General features: G+C 43.6%; 1 protein-coding gene across 1 annotated transcript in view; it reads left to right on the forward strand.

Annotated features, from left to right (window-relative positions):
• IL7R (interleukin 7 receptor) overlaps positions 10,411 to 12,945 on the forward strand; it is a 30,016-nt gene continuing 27,481 nt past the window's right edge. Inside the window, 1 exon segment of the mRNA NM_001146128.2 lies at positions 10,411 to 10,540. Coding sequence (NP_001139600.1) covers positions 10,459 to 10,540 — 82 coding nt within the window. The 5' untranslated portion in view covers positions 10,411 to 10,458.

Genomic DNA, 12,945 nt, shown 5'->3' on the forward strand with positions numbered 1-12,945 from the left:
TGCAGCAGTTAAAAAGCATCTACCATCTATAAAATTGCCCCATGACCTCTGAAACCAGTTCTTTAGACAAGCAGTTAAACTTGGGCTTGCTTTCCTTTACTTCTCTCTAGTAAGAGGGGATCCAAGTAAACAGTCTTCAAAACACATTCCATCCCCCCCACTCACAGTATTGAAGTTCTACTGTTCAGCTACATTAATTCATTTGAGGTTTTATCCTTTCCAGGTTCTTCTTCTATGGTTGACTTTTAGCTTTGCCTGCGGTTTGACTTGAGTGATGGTTTTGTGATGTCAGGTCATCAGGGTAGAGTAGCATGGCCCTTGAGCCCATGGTCCTCCAAAAGTGCTTTTCCTCCTTGCTGGCATCTTCTGGAATGTGCCATTTTACCCAGACATCAGGCACCTTACCTTTCTGCAAGGGCATGGGCTGAGGTATCTGAGGTCCTACCTGGCCCCCAACATCTCCACGCATGTGGAATCTGTTGACAGTAGTTCCTCATCCCAGAGCATCTCAGTGTCATATCCATGTTACCATCAGAAATGTGAGAAACATATCAAGCTTCTCCCTGGGGCTTTAGGATACACAAAGACTCTGAGACCAGCTCAAACCTTTGCATCAGCACCCTTGGTGGCCATCTGTATTCTGTTCTCCAGGGTCCTGGTTATGTAGGGAAATCTGTGAGGTCGGCCACCTCCCAGCATGCAAGTGAGAAGGGGAGCGTAGAGGTCCCCTCTACTTTTGCAGCCCCCATGCCTTCCTAGGGAGCTTCTCCTTCTCCTTGTGTTGACAGAAAATGCAGCGAGGTGGGCTCTCTCTCATAAGTGCACATCAGCACTCAAGTCTCAGTTTCCTGCGCTCTCTTGTTTATCTCCTATTCTTCCCCAGTTAGATCCTTTTTATTTAGTTGAGAGAGTGAGCGAGGAGGAGAGAGAGCAAGAGAAAACTGGATTGGTTTCAGACAAGGGGAGGAAGGGAGAATGTGTCTTGCTCGAAAAACAGTTGTTCCAAATCTTTCCTGTCTTGGGGAGTGTGGCTTTTGAAATGGAAAACCAGTAATATAAAGTCTCTATTTCCTAAAATAGAACTATGACATAATCCGGCAACCCCACTCCTGGGCGTATATCTGGAGAAAACTCTTAATTCGAAAAGATACATGCACCCCAGTGTTCATGGCAGCACTATTTACAATAGCCAAGATATGGAAGCAGCCTAAATGTTCATTGACAAAGTAATGGATAAAGAAGATGTGGTATACATATACAATGGACTATCACTCAGCCATAAAAAGGAATGAAATAATGCCATTTGCAGCAAAATGGATGGACCTAGAGATTATGATACTAAGTGAAGTAAGTCAGATCAAAGACAAATATCAGGAGTTCCCATCGTGGCGCAGTGGTTAACGAATCGGACTAGGAACCACGAGGTTGTGGGTTCGATCCCTGGCCTTGCTCAGTGGGTTAAGGATCTGGCATTGCCGTGAGCTGTGGTGTGGGTCGCAGAAGCAGCTTGGATCCTGAGTTGCTGTGGCTCTAGCGTAGGCCGGTGGCTACAGCTCCAATTAGACCCCTAGCCTGGGAACCTCCATATGCCACAGGAGTGGTCCCAGAAAAGGCAAAAAGATAAAAAAAAAAAAGACAAATATCAAATGATACCACTTATATGGGGAACCTTAAAAAATGATACAAATGAACTTATTTACAAAATAGAAACAAATTTGAATTTAGAAAACAAATTTGTTACCACAGGGGAAAGAGAAGGAGGGATAAATTAGGAGTTTATATATAGTACATCATATATTGTACTATATATAAAATAGATAATCAATAAAGACCTACTCTAGGACACAAGAAGTCTACTCAATATTCTGTAATAACCTATATGGGAACAAATCTGAAAAACAATGTATCTGTGTATGACTGAATCATTTTGCTGTACACCTGAAACAAATACAACATTGTAAATCAACTATATTCTAATATAAAATAATTATTTTTAAAAAAGCAAATACACATTCTAAAAATAAATGTCTGCTTCCTAGTATCACAATTTGCACTTGGCCCAAGTCTGCTGGAGGAGGAAGGGAGACCCATGGTTTAATATTTTACAGCATCGTTTGCCACATTTGTTACCATCTTGATGAAAGCAGATGGTGGAGTAAATTTACAGACACTGGTTACCTGTGCAACAGGCACTAAACCATGTGCTTCAGCCACAGAGACACCCTCAGAATTCAATACTATCACCCTAGTTTGCAGATTAGGTAAGTGCAGGTGAGAGGCACTGCCAGGGACAGAATTGGAAGCCAAGTGTAAATCCAAGCCCATGCCCTATGCACCAGAATTCAGAGCCTTTTACATTTTAAGCAGTAGAACTCAGGTATTTTGCAAATAAAACCCTGCCCAGAGAACTACACTATAAAACCGATTTTATGCACGAGGGCGATTACCATTCTGACTCAGAATACTTTCACTTTGCTTCCTTCAGCCCCTCAAGGTCAAGTCCATGGTAAGGATAAGATGTGGATTTTCTTTTCCCTATTTCCTCCCCCATCGGAACCTGCAAAACCATGCTTTTCTGCTCAGGACATAGCAATCACTTGCAACTTGGTTGGGGGACCAGTGAGACCGTCGTAGAGCATTGTCCCTATTGGGCAAGGGGAAATTGATGGCTGTACTGAAGCGAAGTCCTCAGTGGCCCTCGGGAAAGGAGAGCTGGCCAAGTCTGGGTTATGGCGGTGTGCAGGGGACCGCAGAGTGGAGAGGAGGTCCCAGGTATTGGTGTATGGCTTGCACCTGTGGGCTCTGTCACTTGCCACCTGATTTTCCCCCATTGCTCCCTCTTGGCCTGGGAACCAGCCCTCCTTTCCTGTCTTTCCATTTGCTTCTTCCTGGTAGGAATACTTTTCTAGTTTGAGCAATGGATGGAGTAGCATCTTATGGGCAAAGAAGGTGAGCACCCTTTTGGAACCCTATTTATCCCACTCCTAACCTCCACAGCTCAGGTTTTTGAACTTCAAAAACTTAGAAAAGATGCTGCTCTTCAGTGTTTTCAATTGGTGTGTTTTGTCCCTAAGTCAGGAGTTCAAAATGCCTGGCTTTTGCATGAAGGGATGAGAAGAAGAAAAAAAAAAGGAAGAAAAACCCATAGGCAGGGGTAGGGAGGAGCAGTGATTAATATTTCAAATACAGGAGTTCCCATCATGGCACAGTGGAAAAGAATCCAACTAGGAACCATGAGATTGCGGGTTCGATCCCTGGTCTTGCTCAGTGGGTTAAGGATCCGGCATCACCTGAGCTGTGGTGTAGGTCACAGAAGCAGCTTGGATCCTGCATTGCTGTGGCTGTGGTGTAGGCCGGCAGCTGTAGCTCTGACTCGACCCCTAGCCTGGAAACCTCCATATGCCACACCTGAGAAAAAAAAACTTCGAAAACACCAGCACGCTGGAGTTAGACCCACACAGCACACTGGCTCAGCCCCCTCCCCTTTCCTCCCACATTCCTTGGTGGCTTCTAAGACCTTTATAAAGGACGTACTGGAAACTTGGGCACAAAACACTGCCCAGAATGGCCTAACATATTACTTAAAATAGGATTCTTCCTTTGGGTAAGACTTTATAAAATGAGCAGTACAGGCAAAATTCAGATTCCCATAATGAACTGGAGAAACTAAGAGTCCTTTGAGTGAAAAAACAAGTCCCAGATGCTCACTGGTACAAAGTCTAAAGCTCTGCCTCCCCCTGCCCTTTTATTATCCTACATTTAGCAGAAAGAGAATCCCCTCCTCTCTGTTTCCAGCAGTGGAGGAGAGTTTAGCTAAGAAAGCAGAGGATGTGGGCAGAGTTAGGGAATAGGCTATGCCGTCTATAGAGAGGAAGAGAATGGCTTGGGAAAAGGCACAGGCAGTGCTTAGAAAGAAGGCAATGGTGAGAAGCCTTCCCAGGAGCAAGGCATCCCTCCGGTCACCTAGGCTGGAATAAGAAAGGACCCCGTCATCTCCCATCGGCTCTTGGGTGGGGAAGGTACAAGTACTCAATGCTTGGGTTGCAGTCTTGGCTATACCTCCCTTTACCTGCCAAGACTGAGAGGAGGGTTCTGGTCACCATCCCGAAGTATCTCAAAGCATAGAAATGCAAATCAACAGTCTCTGTCTGGTCTCTCATAGTCCAGGGTCCTCAGGACGACAAGTCAACTGCTCCAGCATGGTGTCCCCCTCTGGGTCAACGTATGGGAATTGAAAGTGTTGAGTCACTGACCCTTTTGAGATTCTAACAAAAGAAAAAGACCTTTTACCCCTAGATGGTGCTTAAATTTTTGAGAGATTCAAGGAAGACACAGATTTTGATTCTCTTGGGATCAAAGACTAGAGATCAGAGAAAATGGCTCTGATATTGAGTAGTCTAAGGTTTACTTCCCCAATGGCCAAGTGCAAGCTCTGCTCTGCCTAGATGTAGGTTCTTTCACATGATAGGTCATTTCAAATCCTTTAAATCTAAAATGGAATGCCTACTGTCCCCTCCCACAGTGGAGATAGTATCTACTGCCTGTGAGCTTCCTCATGCAAAGTTTTACAAAACTACTGAGTATGCAGCTCTTGCAGAGGCTACTTGTTCTCCCCAACATTTAGTCTGCCCTTCTTTCTTTTACTAATAGGACCTCTGGTTTTAGTTGGTAACATAGTTACCCCACTTCAGACTCCATTTTTCTTTCTTCCCTTGCAGCCAAAATGGCCGCGGTAACTCCTTTCTGGCCAAAGGAATAAGAGCAGAAATGATATATGCAATTTTCAGATCATGTCTTGAAAGGGAAATTAATTTCTCCTCACTTTCTTGTTGTATCTGCTTCCCAAGGGCTGGAGTAGGATCATGACGCCAATAAGCTCACCTCAAATACATTGCTCAAGTAGAAGGGATGTACTAGGAAATGAAAGAGTAAGCTGGGTTCCTAAGTAATGAACTTGTGGAGCTGCCCACTTGCCATGGGTTGTTTACTATGAGAGAGTAATACATTTGCATCTGTGTGAGAGCCACTGCATTTCTGGGTCTCCTTGTTTTAGTCACCTAGCCCAAATAATACATACAAAACACAAAAACATCCTATATTCAATTCCAAAGTCTCCTGAGGCTGGTAAGTAAGAGCATAAAGGCCACTTGTGAATCAGCCAAAGTAGGAGTATTTTCTTGAAAAATTTCTGGAACTGACAATTGTATCTTAAAAACTTGGCCCAAGGTCATATGGTCTGGGAACAGACAGATCCCTTCCTCCTCTTTTAGGAACATGAGCTGCTGCTCCGGGGCAATTCCATGAATAGTATGACTCACTTTTCATGTGGATGTTGCATATTCCACTCGGGTCATTGTGGGACACCAATGCTGTTCTCAGAAGTACTGGGATCTAAGAGGGTGGGCGAAGGGGAATGCAGAATTGAGGGTTCTTGCTCCTTTTCCCACTTAGCTGGGTTTGGATGGTGTGGCGATCAGCATGGCAGTTCTTTGGAAAGTGTTTTGGGCAGGGGAGGGGCTCATCCCAAGGCAAGGAAATCTGAGCAAGGCCGTGGGCCACAGCCCAGGATGGTGTCACTTAATCCGGGTTTTTCTCCAAAATGCAGTAGGGTGCTGTTCCTGACCACGATGAAGAGGACCCTGCCATGGACCACCTCAGGAAAGACCTGGGAGAGAGCCCAGGGGCTGTAGATAGACCCACCTCCCGGGCCAGCTGCTCACAGAAGCTCCAGAAGCTCCGTGGTCTGCAGTCATGGCCGGAAAGTGTGCCATTTTCCCCAAGAATGGACATTTTTGTCTTTATCAAAATTTGGGCATGTCCAGACATCAAACTACTCCCTTCCGGGCAGGCAGGTCTTTAGCAAAGAGTGAGTGGTTGGCGCTCAAAGGTTCCATTTTTGTTGCCTCCAAAGACAGAGACTGAAATCTCGTAAAGACAAAAGAGCCATGGCAGGCCCCCCTCTGCCCAGAAAGAACACAAGCTACGGCAAGACGTGGGGTAAGGAGGAAAGGGAAATGAAAAAGAGCCACAACAAGGAAAGGAGTGTGCTCCTGGAAATGAAACTTCATGATGCTGGGACTCCCCCTAAGAACCCTGACTCAGCACATACCCATAAAATACTACAGACAGTCACTTAGGACTAATAAAGTTAGATTTCCCCACAGCCATCCTGGCCTCCTTGACGGCCTTGGGTGCTTTTATTTCTCTTTTCCATAGCTCCTGGGGGTCCTCAGTCACTCCACGGAGCTGGCCTGGATGTCTCTTTTCCAGCTGAAACCAGGGCCCAGAATGACTTTCCACCTTACGGATAAAATCTAACCATAAATTAAAGCAGGTAAGTGACCGTGGGTGGGGAGGTGCGAGAGGTTCATGCAGATTTCGAAGAATGTATCTGGGGACTTTTGAGTATTTTTCCAACATCAGATCTTGCCCTTTATCTTCCTATAGCAACCTACGGCCGATTAATACTATTGCTGCTGATCTACTTTACTGTCCTTTAATATTCAAACTCAAGGGGAGTGACTTTTACATCTTTCTCCTTTAAGACACGTTACTCAATGCTTAGGGGCTGTTGTATAACCTTCATTGAAAAATTGACTCACAGGAATATATTTGCTCTTAGAACAGTTTGTATCCCCGGGGTGCTAAAAAGAGGCAGTGTATGGGTGTCTGTCCCACTAACGCTATCACTTCTGTCAAAAATGGCAATAAAATGTCTCTTCCTAAGAGAATAATCAAGATAGTGCAGATTAGTCCTATGTTAAGATGCTCAGCCTGAATTTGTCCAGGAACATTTTTGTCTTTATCGATTGGAAAAAAGAGACTACACGGGCTTTCACCAAGAGAGCAAACAACAAAGCAAAGAGAGCACATGCTTCTCCAAGGCTAACATCCCAGAATCTCTGCTCTTGCCAGAAGGTCAGTTCTCAGAGCTCTTTCGCACGCTAACCAGTGAGACACAAAGGACAGTGACTTATTACAGTATGACAATGAAAAGAAAATCTTCATTGTGTGCTTTGTCCAGCTTAACAAATAGTCCAAAAGATCCCAAAACAAGGAGGAAAGGAGACGTGATTGGCTGCTTGTGGGAGTCTTACCCTCTGCTCAGCTTGTAGAAAAGAAACAATACAATGCTTGGCTAAGATTCACCTCATCATAGGAACTCGTAAAGCTAAGGGAAGGCAACATGTGAAAGAAGAGAAAGGTAGTGATGCAATGAAGTGATGCGAGAAGGGAAGGAAAAGATGTAAGCTACAACCAAGCTGCCCCATCCAAGGGCTGCGTTGCTGCGTTGCTCAGCTCCTGATTCCGCAGTTAGAGGCTCAGTGCCCTGGGCATCTCTCCACATCCTCTATTCTTATCTGTTCGCTTCTCTCCTAGACAATAATGACGAGGCAATAGAGTAATAGTCTCTGTCAGGCGATCGGTAGAGGAAGGAGGTCCTTGCCCAGCTTTTCTCGGTTTCCAAAGGTCTAGCGAGGTCTGGGTGAAGAACTTAGAGAAGGTCCCATTGTTTCCCCAGGATCTCTAGAAGGACTAAGGAGGCTTCTGATTTCTTTGAACTCCCCACACTTTGTCTAGGTTTCTCTCTGAGGTCCTCCAGCCTCTTCTGCCCCACCCAAAGAGAGTAAGTACACCCATGGAAATCCCCTGAGCAAACGAGCACATGCTGTACCAAAATATTGTGCCTTGGCTTTGTTCTTCTACATCTTCACAACTAAAGGAAAGAGATACAATCAAAATGATAGTCCACTTAAATGATAAACAAGAGAATTTAAAGAGACATGACCCAATTACTCAGCCATGGGGTGACAATCTGTGAGCCGTGCATGAGGTCTCTGTTCATGGACGGATGTCATTTGTGAGTTCTCTTTGAACACTTTTTTAGTTATAGGAATTTATAATTACAGCTTTTTTGAAAGGGTAGTCAGCCCAATATGCAAAACTTACCAATTTTTGTGAATCCAGCTTATGATTGTCTGCCTGACATTCCAAACAAAATCAGAAGCGAGAATACAAATTGCCATCTGATGCACACAATTGGCACTCTTAACTTGGCTTGGAAAATGTATGAAAATGTCAAAAGAAGCCCTCAGCAGATGGAGGAAATATATTATGCCCCATTCAGTGGGTTCTTGCTCTGAAATATTCCTCGAGCTTGTAGTCCAATGTGTGACATTATAAACAGGACCCCCATCTCTGTCGCTAGATCTGCCTCAATGCTGAAGAAGGCCTTTCAGGGACTGGTACAATGGCCCCACCTCCTCATTTCTCGTCTTGAGACTGTCACAGTAACTGCAACGATAAGACAGGCTGACTGGTGCAGCTTTCAAAGACTTTCTGTCTTATACTTGGCTGGGGTGGGGGGGTGGTTGTTCATCTTGGTTAATATAGCCTTTTTTTTTTTTTTTTTTTTGTTGTCTTTTTGCCACTTCTTGGGCCGCTCCCATGGCATATGGAGGTTCCCAGGCTAGGGGTCGAATTGGAGCTGTAGCCGCCAGCCTACACCAGAGCCACAGCAACGTAGGATCCGAGCCTCGTCTGCAACCTACACCACAGCTCACGGCAACGCCAGATCCTTAACCCACTGAGCAAGGCCAGGGATCGAACCCACAACCTCATGGTTCCTAGTCGGATTCGTTAACCACTGAGCCACGACAGGAACTCCAATACAGCCATTTTTACAGCCCCACAGGACTAATTCTACCCAACAACAGTGAATCAAATAGAAGTTCTGGAGTTCCCGTTACTGTTCACTGGGTTACAGTCTCTGTGCGGATGAGGATTTGATCCCTGGCCTCGCTCAGTGGGTTAAACATCCATCATTGCCCCAAGCTGCTGTGTAGGTCACAGATGTGACTTGGATCCTTCATTGCTGTGGTTGTGGTGTAGGCCGGCAGCGGCAGCTCCATTCAGCCCCTAGCCTGGGAACTTCCATATGTCATGGATGTGGCCATTTAAAAAAAAAAGTTCATAACTCACTGTCCACTCAGCATCTCTGTGCGCATCACTTTATAATCGTAGTCTTGTGGCTTTTTTTCTAAAAGAGCCTTGGCCAATCCAGACAGTAGTGTTTCATGGCTGGACTATGGGTAGGTTATCCATAAGAAGGGTAGATTATCCATAAGAAGCCCTGAGCAGAAGCACTCGCTGCTGCCTGTCTGTTGATGCCATCAACTGTGCCTTGGAATAAGAATGATGGCTTAAGGGAGACATCCAACAAGTACTAAGAAGTCAGCCAGGCTTAACGAATACTGCTGCTTTATTTTAAAAAAAAATGTTTTTTTAATTTTTTTGGCTGTACCCCCCAAGCATGCAGAAGTTCCCTGGCCAGGGGTCAAACCTGAGCCACTGAAATAACCAGAGCCCCTACAGTGACACCTGATCCTTAACCCGGTGAACCACAAGGGAATTCCCAACCACTGCTTTAACCTTGAGGCCTTGTTGAGGACAATTTTGACAAATAAACTAGCAGAGGGAGAATCTGAATGACATCTGTCATTGTCTTAGTCTTCTGCCGTGTCTATGTTAGTACCCGTGTGGTTCGCAGGTACCATGTGTTCCTGCAAAGCTCTGTGGTTGTGGCAGTCAGATTTTCACAAATAAAATCCTATTTTTAAATACATGGGATACAAAACTATTTAATCCCTTAAACAACAGGTCATCAGTCTTTCTGTGTAAAGGGCCAGAGAGTGAAGCATACACACTGTGTATGCTGTATGCTGTATAGTTTCTATCTCAATTACTCGACTCTGCTGTGGCACAAAAATTAGGTAACGAAACTTTATGCATAAAAACAAGTAGTGGGCCAAATTTGGCCCCCTAGGCCATAGTCTTGCCAACTCCTAAATTAAACAAACAATTCTGGTATGCCTATTCTGATAGGTAAGGCAAAAGTAACCACCAGAGATATGCAAAAAAAACAAAACAGAAAAGTCACCGTTCTTGTGGAACTCTCTAGCATATGTTTGAGGGTGGGGGTGGGTGGCAGTGAGAGATTTAAAATGTACCTGCCATAAACAATTTCATTAAGGGCAGAATCTTTCTTTAAAGCAAAACCCACCCCAGACAAACAATGGATAAGCTTTGTACATTTCAATGTTTGTGTCATGATTCTTTTAAAGTGGACCTAAGAGATCTTGAGATTTGATCCTAGAATCAAATCCACCACCTTAGCCTGAAATAAGCATAGGAGGTTAAGAGGCCGCCAGGGGTACCACAGAGGTACCATCCCTCCCTTTCCTCCTCTTCTGCTTACAGCAGCAAGACTTTTACTCACACTTCCTGTTTCTGACACTTGCCTTCTTTTCTGCTGTTGATACGTCCCCCAATACTTCCCCCCTGTGGTCAAATAAATATAAAGCCCTAAAGCTATAGATTGAAGTCGCTCTCGCAGTCTCTCTCTCATTCATTCCTACGCGTAGGCTCACACGCCTGCTCTCTCCTCTTTCTCTCAGAATGACGATTCTAGGTACCACTCTTGGTATGGCTTTCTATTTACTTCAAGCTGTTTCTGGAGAAAGTGGCTATGCAGAGAATGGTGAGTCATTTTCAACTTTTCTTTAGGATTTCAGATGATCTCTAGCATCTGTTTCAAGCTTGCTCAGATTCCCTAACAGAGTGGACGGGGGTCCCTGGGTAGGAAGGGGTTTGGAGGACTTACCACATGGTCCGTCATTCTGTCTGTTTCAACCACCAGGATGGGAGTCCTGGGAATGACCCCGCGCGTGGTTTATGAAGGCTTAGAATTGTCAAGGGAGAGACTTGATTCTCTCCATGTGGATCTTAAATGTCAGTCGATGTCTCTGCTCTTACAAAAAAGAACACCCACGTAGACATGGTGCTTCGGCTTGTTGGAGAATCTTCAAGGTAATTTTACCTTGCCAAGAGATCAAGCTCATTTTGTTGGGTTCAGCTTTTTTGGAGGTTCTGAAAGCTTCACTCCCAAGGTAAAATTATATCCAGAAACAACAGCTTTGTTTGCACTTACCTTTGCACCTGAACTGGTGTCTGGAACATAGTAGACATTTGATAAACTATTTGAAGATTTCTCCAAAATGCTTCAGTGTCAATAGAGTCGTGTGGTATTCTTGGTGAAGAACTGATCTGAGTGAGTGGTCTCCTTGAAATATATGTAGCTGTCTCCATGTCAACAAATTTAACATCATATACCAGCTCTCTTTGGGATCCTTGAGATACTGAGTGTCTAGAAGCAGATGTAGTCTACTTTGCTACATAATACATTGTTATTCTAACCAAACTGTACCCAAAAGTGAAGTACCAGCAGAAGAGCCTCCTGGAAACTTAGACCCCCATGAATTTGTTCCTGAAAATTAAAGCACTTTCACTTTAAGACTTAAAAAGTATTTGCCTATCAGAGTTCGCAAACACATGAGCCTAATGACTCAGCTTAGACATCATAAGTCATGTAATTACTAAGGATGGAAATCCCTAGAATATTTTCATTAAGGGAATGGTCAGAGGGTGGATCTTTCTCACAGTGTGAATCAGTCCATGGGGAAGGATGATGATTTCATGGTAAATGTTGTATTTGTACAGATAAAAGGCTTGGCAGGTAACACCTAAGCCTCACTCTTTGCAATATAATATATCCCTTCTCTTTCTCCCTAGTGGTTATATTCGTTTTTTAAAAAATTAAGAATTCTAAGGCAAAGCTGAGTTTTCACATCAGCTTTTTAAATTCCAGCTTTTTTGAGGAGGTCTGTATCCACGCATCCCCATGATGACACCAGAATCCTTCCCAGTTTGGGGTGTCAGGAATTCAAAAAAATTAACTGCTGTTTGTTGAAAAATAAAGTAGTTCTCTGAAAACCAGAAGGGTAATCAAGAGAAGAAAGGGAGACCTTTGAAAAAATCCAAACCATTTACACTTTTAATCAACGAATCCCTTTCAGGAGGGAAACTTCTAAACCACACCACCTTGCCTATAATACATATTTCAAAAAGCCTAATTTTTATAGTGAGCATTTAAACATAATAGGTTAATTCACTGTTCAAAACCTCTATGTAATTTCAAAGCCATAGTCATAATAACACCTTTTTCAGAGGGGCCCCAGAAGTTTCGTGTATATGCTCAGAATTAGAATTCTTATTTTACTTTTTCATTATTTATTTCTCCAAATAGGTGATAGTCATATCTCACCCTTACTGGGTGCTTGCTGTGTTCTAAGCGAGGTCTTTGCATACATTATTCAGTGATTCCTCATAATAACATGAATTTAAATATCAGAACCCTGAAGCTTAGAGAGGTTGAATAACCTGATGGACAACCACAACTACAAAATAGAAGAGCCAGGATGTCAACCCACATCGTCCAGCCCTTGTGCTGGTGTTCTTAACCACTGTGTTGTGTATGACCCTTAACTAAGAATTTTCCAGCTTAGATAAGGTATATTCTCTTTGCAAAATTCCAGGTGAGTTCGCAGGTTATAGGGGGCTTTTTGTCTTTATGAAGCAGCTTGGCTCAGTAATACCTGCTGAAGAGCCAACGCACTGTGTTTCAAAACATGGCCATTTTAATTGGATGGCCACTGCTTTTTTTTCTCTTTTATTGAAGTGTAGTTAATTGACAATGTTTATTAGTTGCGAGTGTACAGCAAAATGATTCAGTCACACACACACACACACACACACACACACACACACACTCTTTTTCAGATTCTCTTCCATTAGAGGTTATTACAATACATTCACTATAGTTCCCTGTGCTATACAGCAAGTCTTTGTTGTTCACCTATTTTCATAGTAGTGTGTATATGCTAATCCCAAACTCCTAATTTATCTCTACCTCCCCTCTGCTATACTCTTTGGTAATGACAGATTTGCTTCTATGTCTGTGAGTCTACTTTTGCTTTGTAAGTAAGTTCATTTGTATCATTTTTTTTTTAGAATCCACATAAGGGATATCCAATGATATTTGTCCTT

This window comes from Sus scrofa, chromosome 16, assembly GCF_000003025.6.
Source record: "Sus scrofa isolate TJ Tabasco breed Duroc chromosome 16, Sscrofa11.1, whole genome shotgun sequence".
Lineage (NCBI taxonomy): Eukaryota > Metazoa > Chordata > Mammalia > Artiodactyla > Suidae > Sus > Sus scrofa.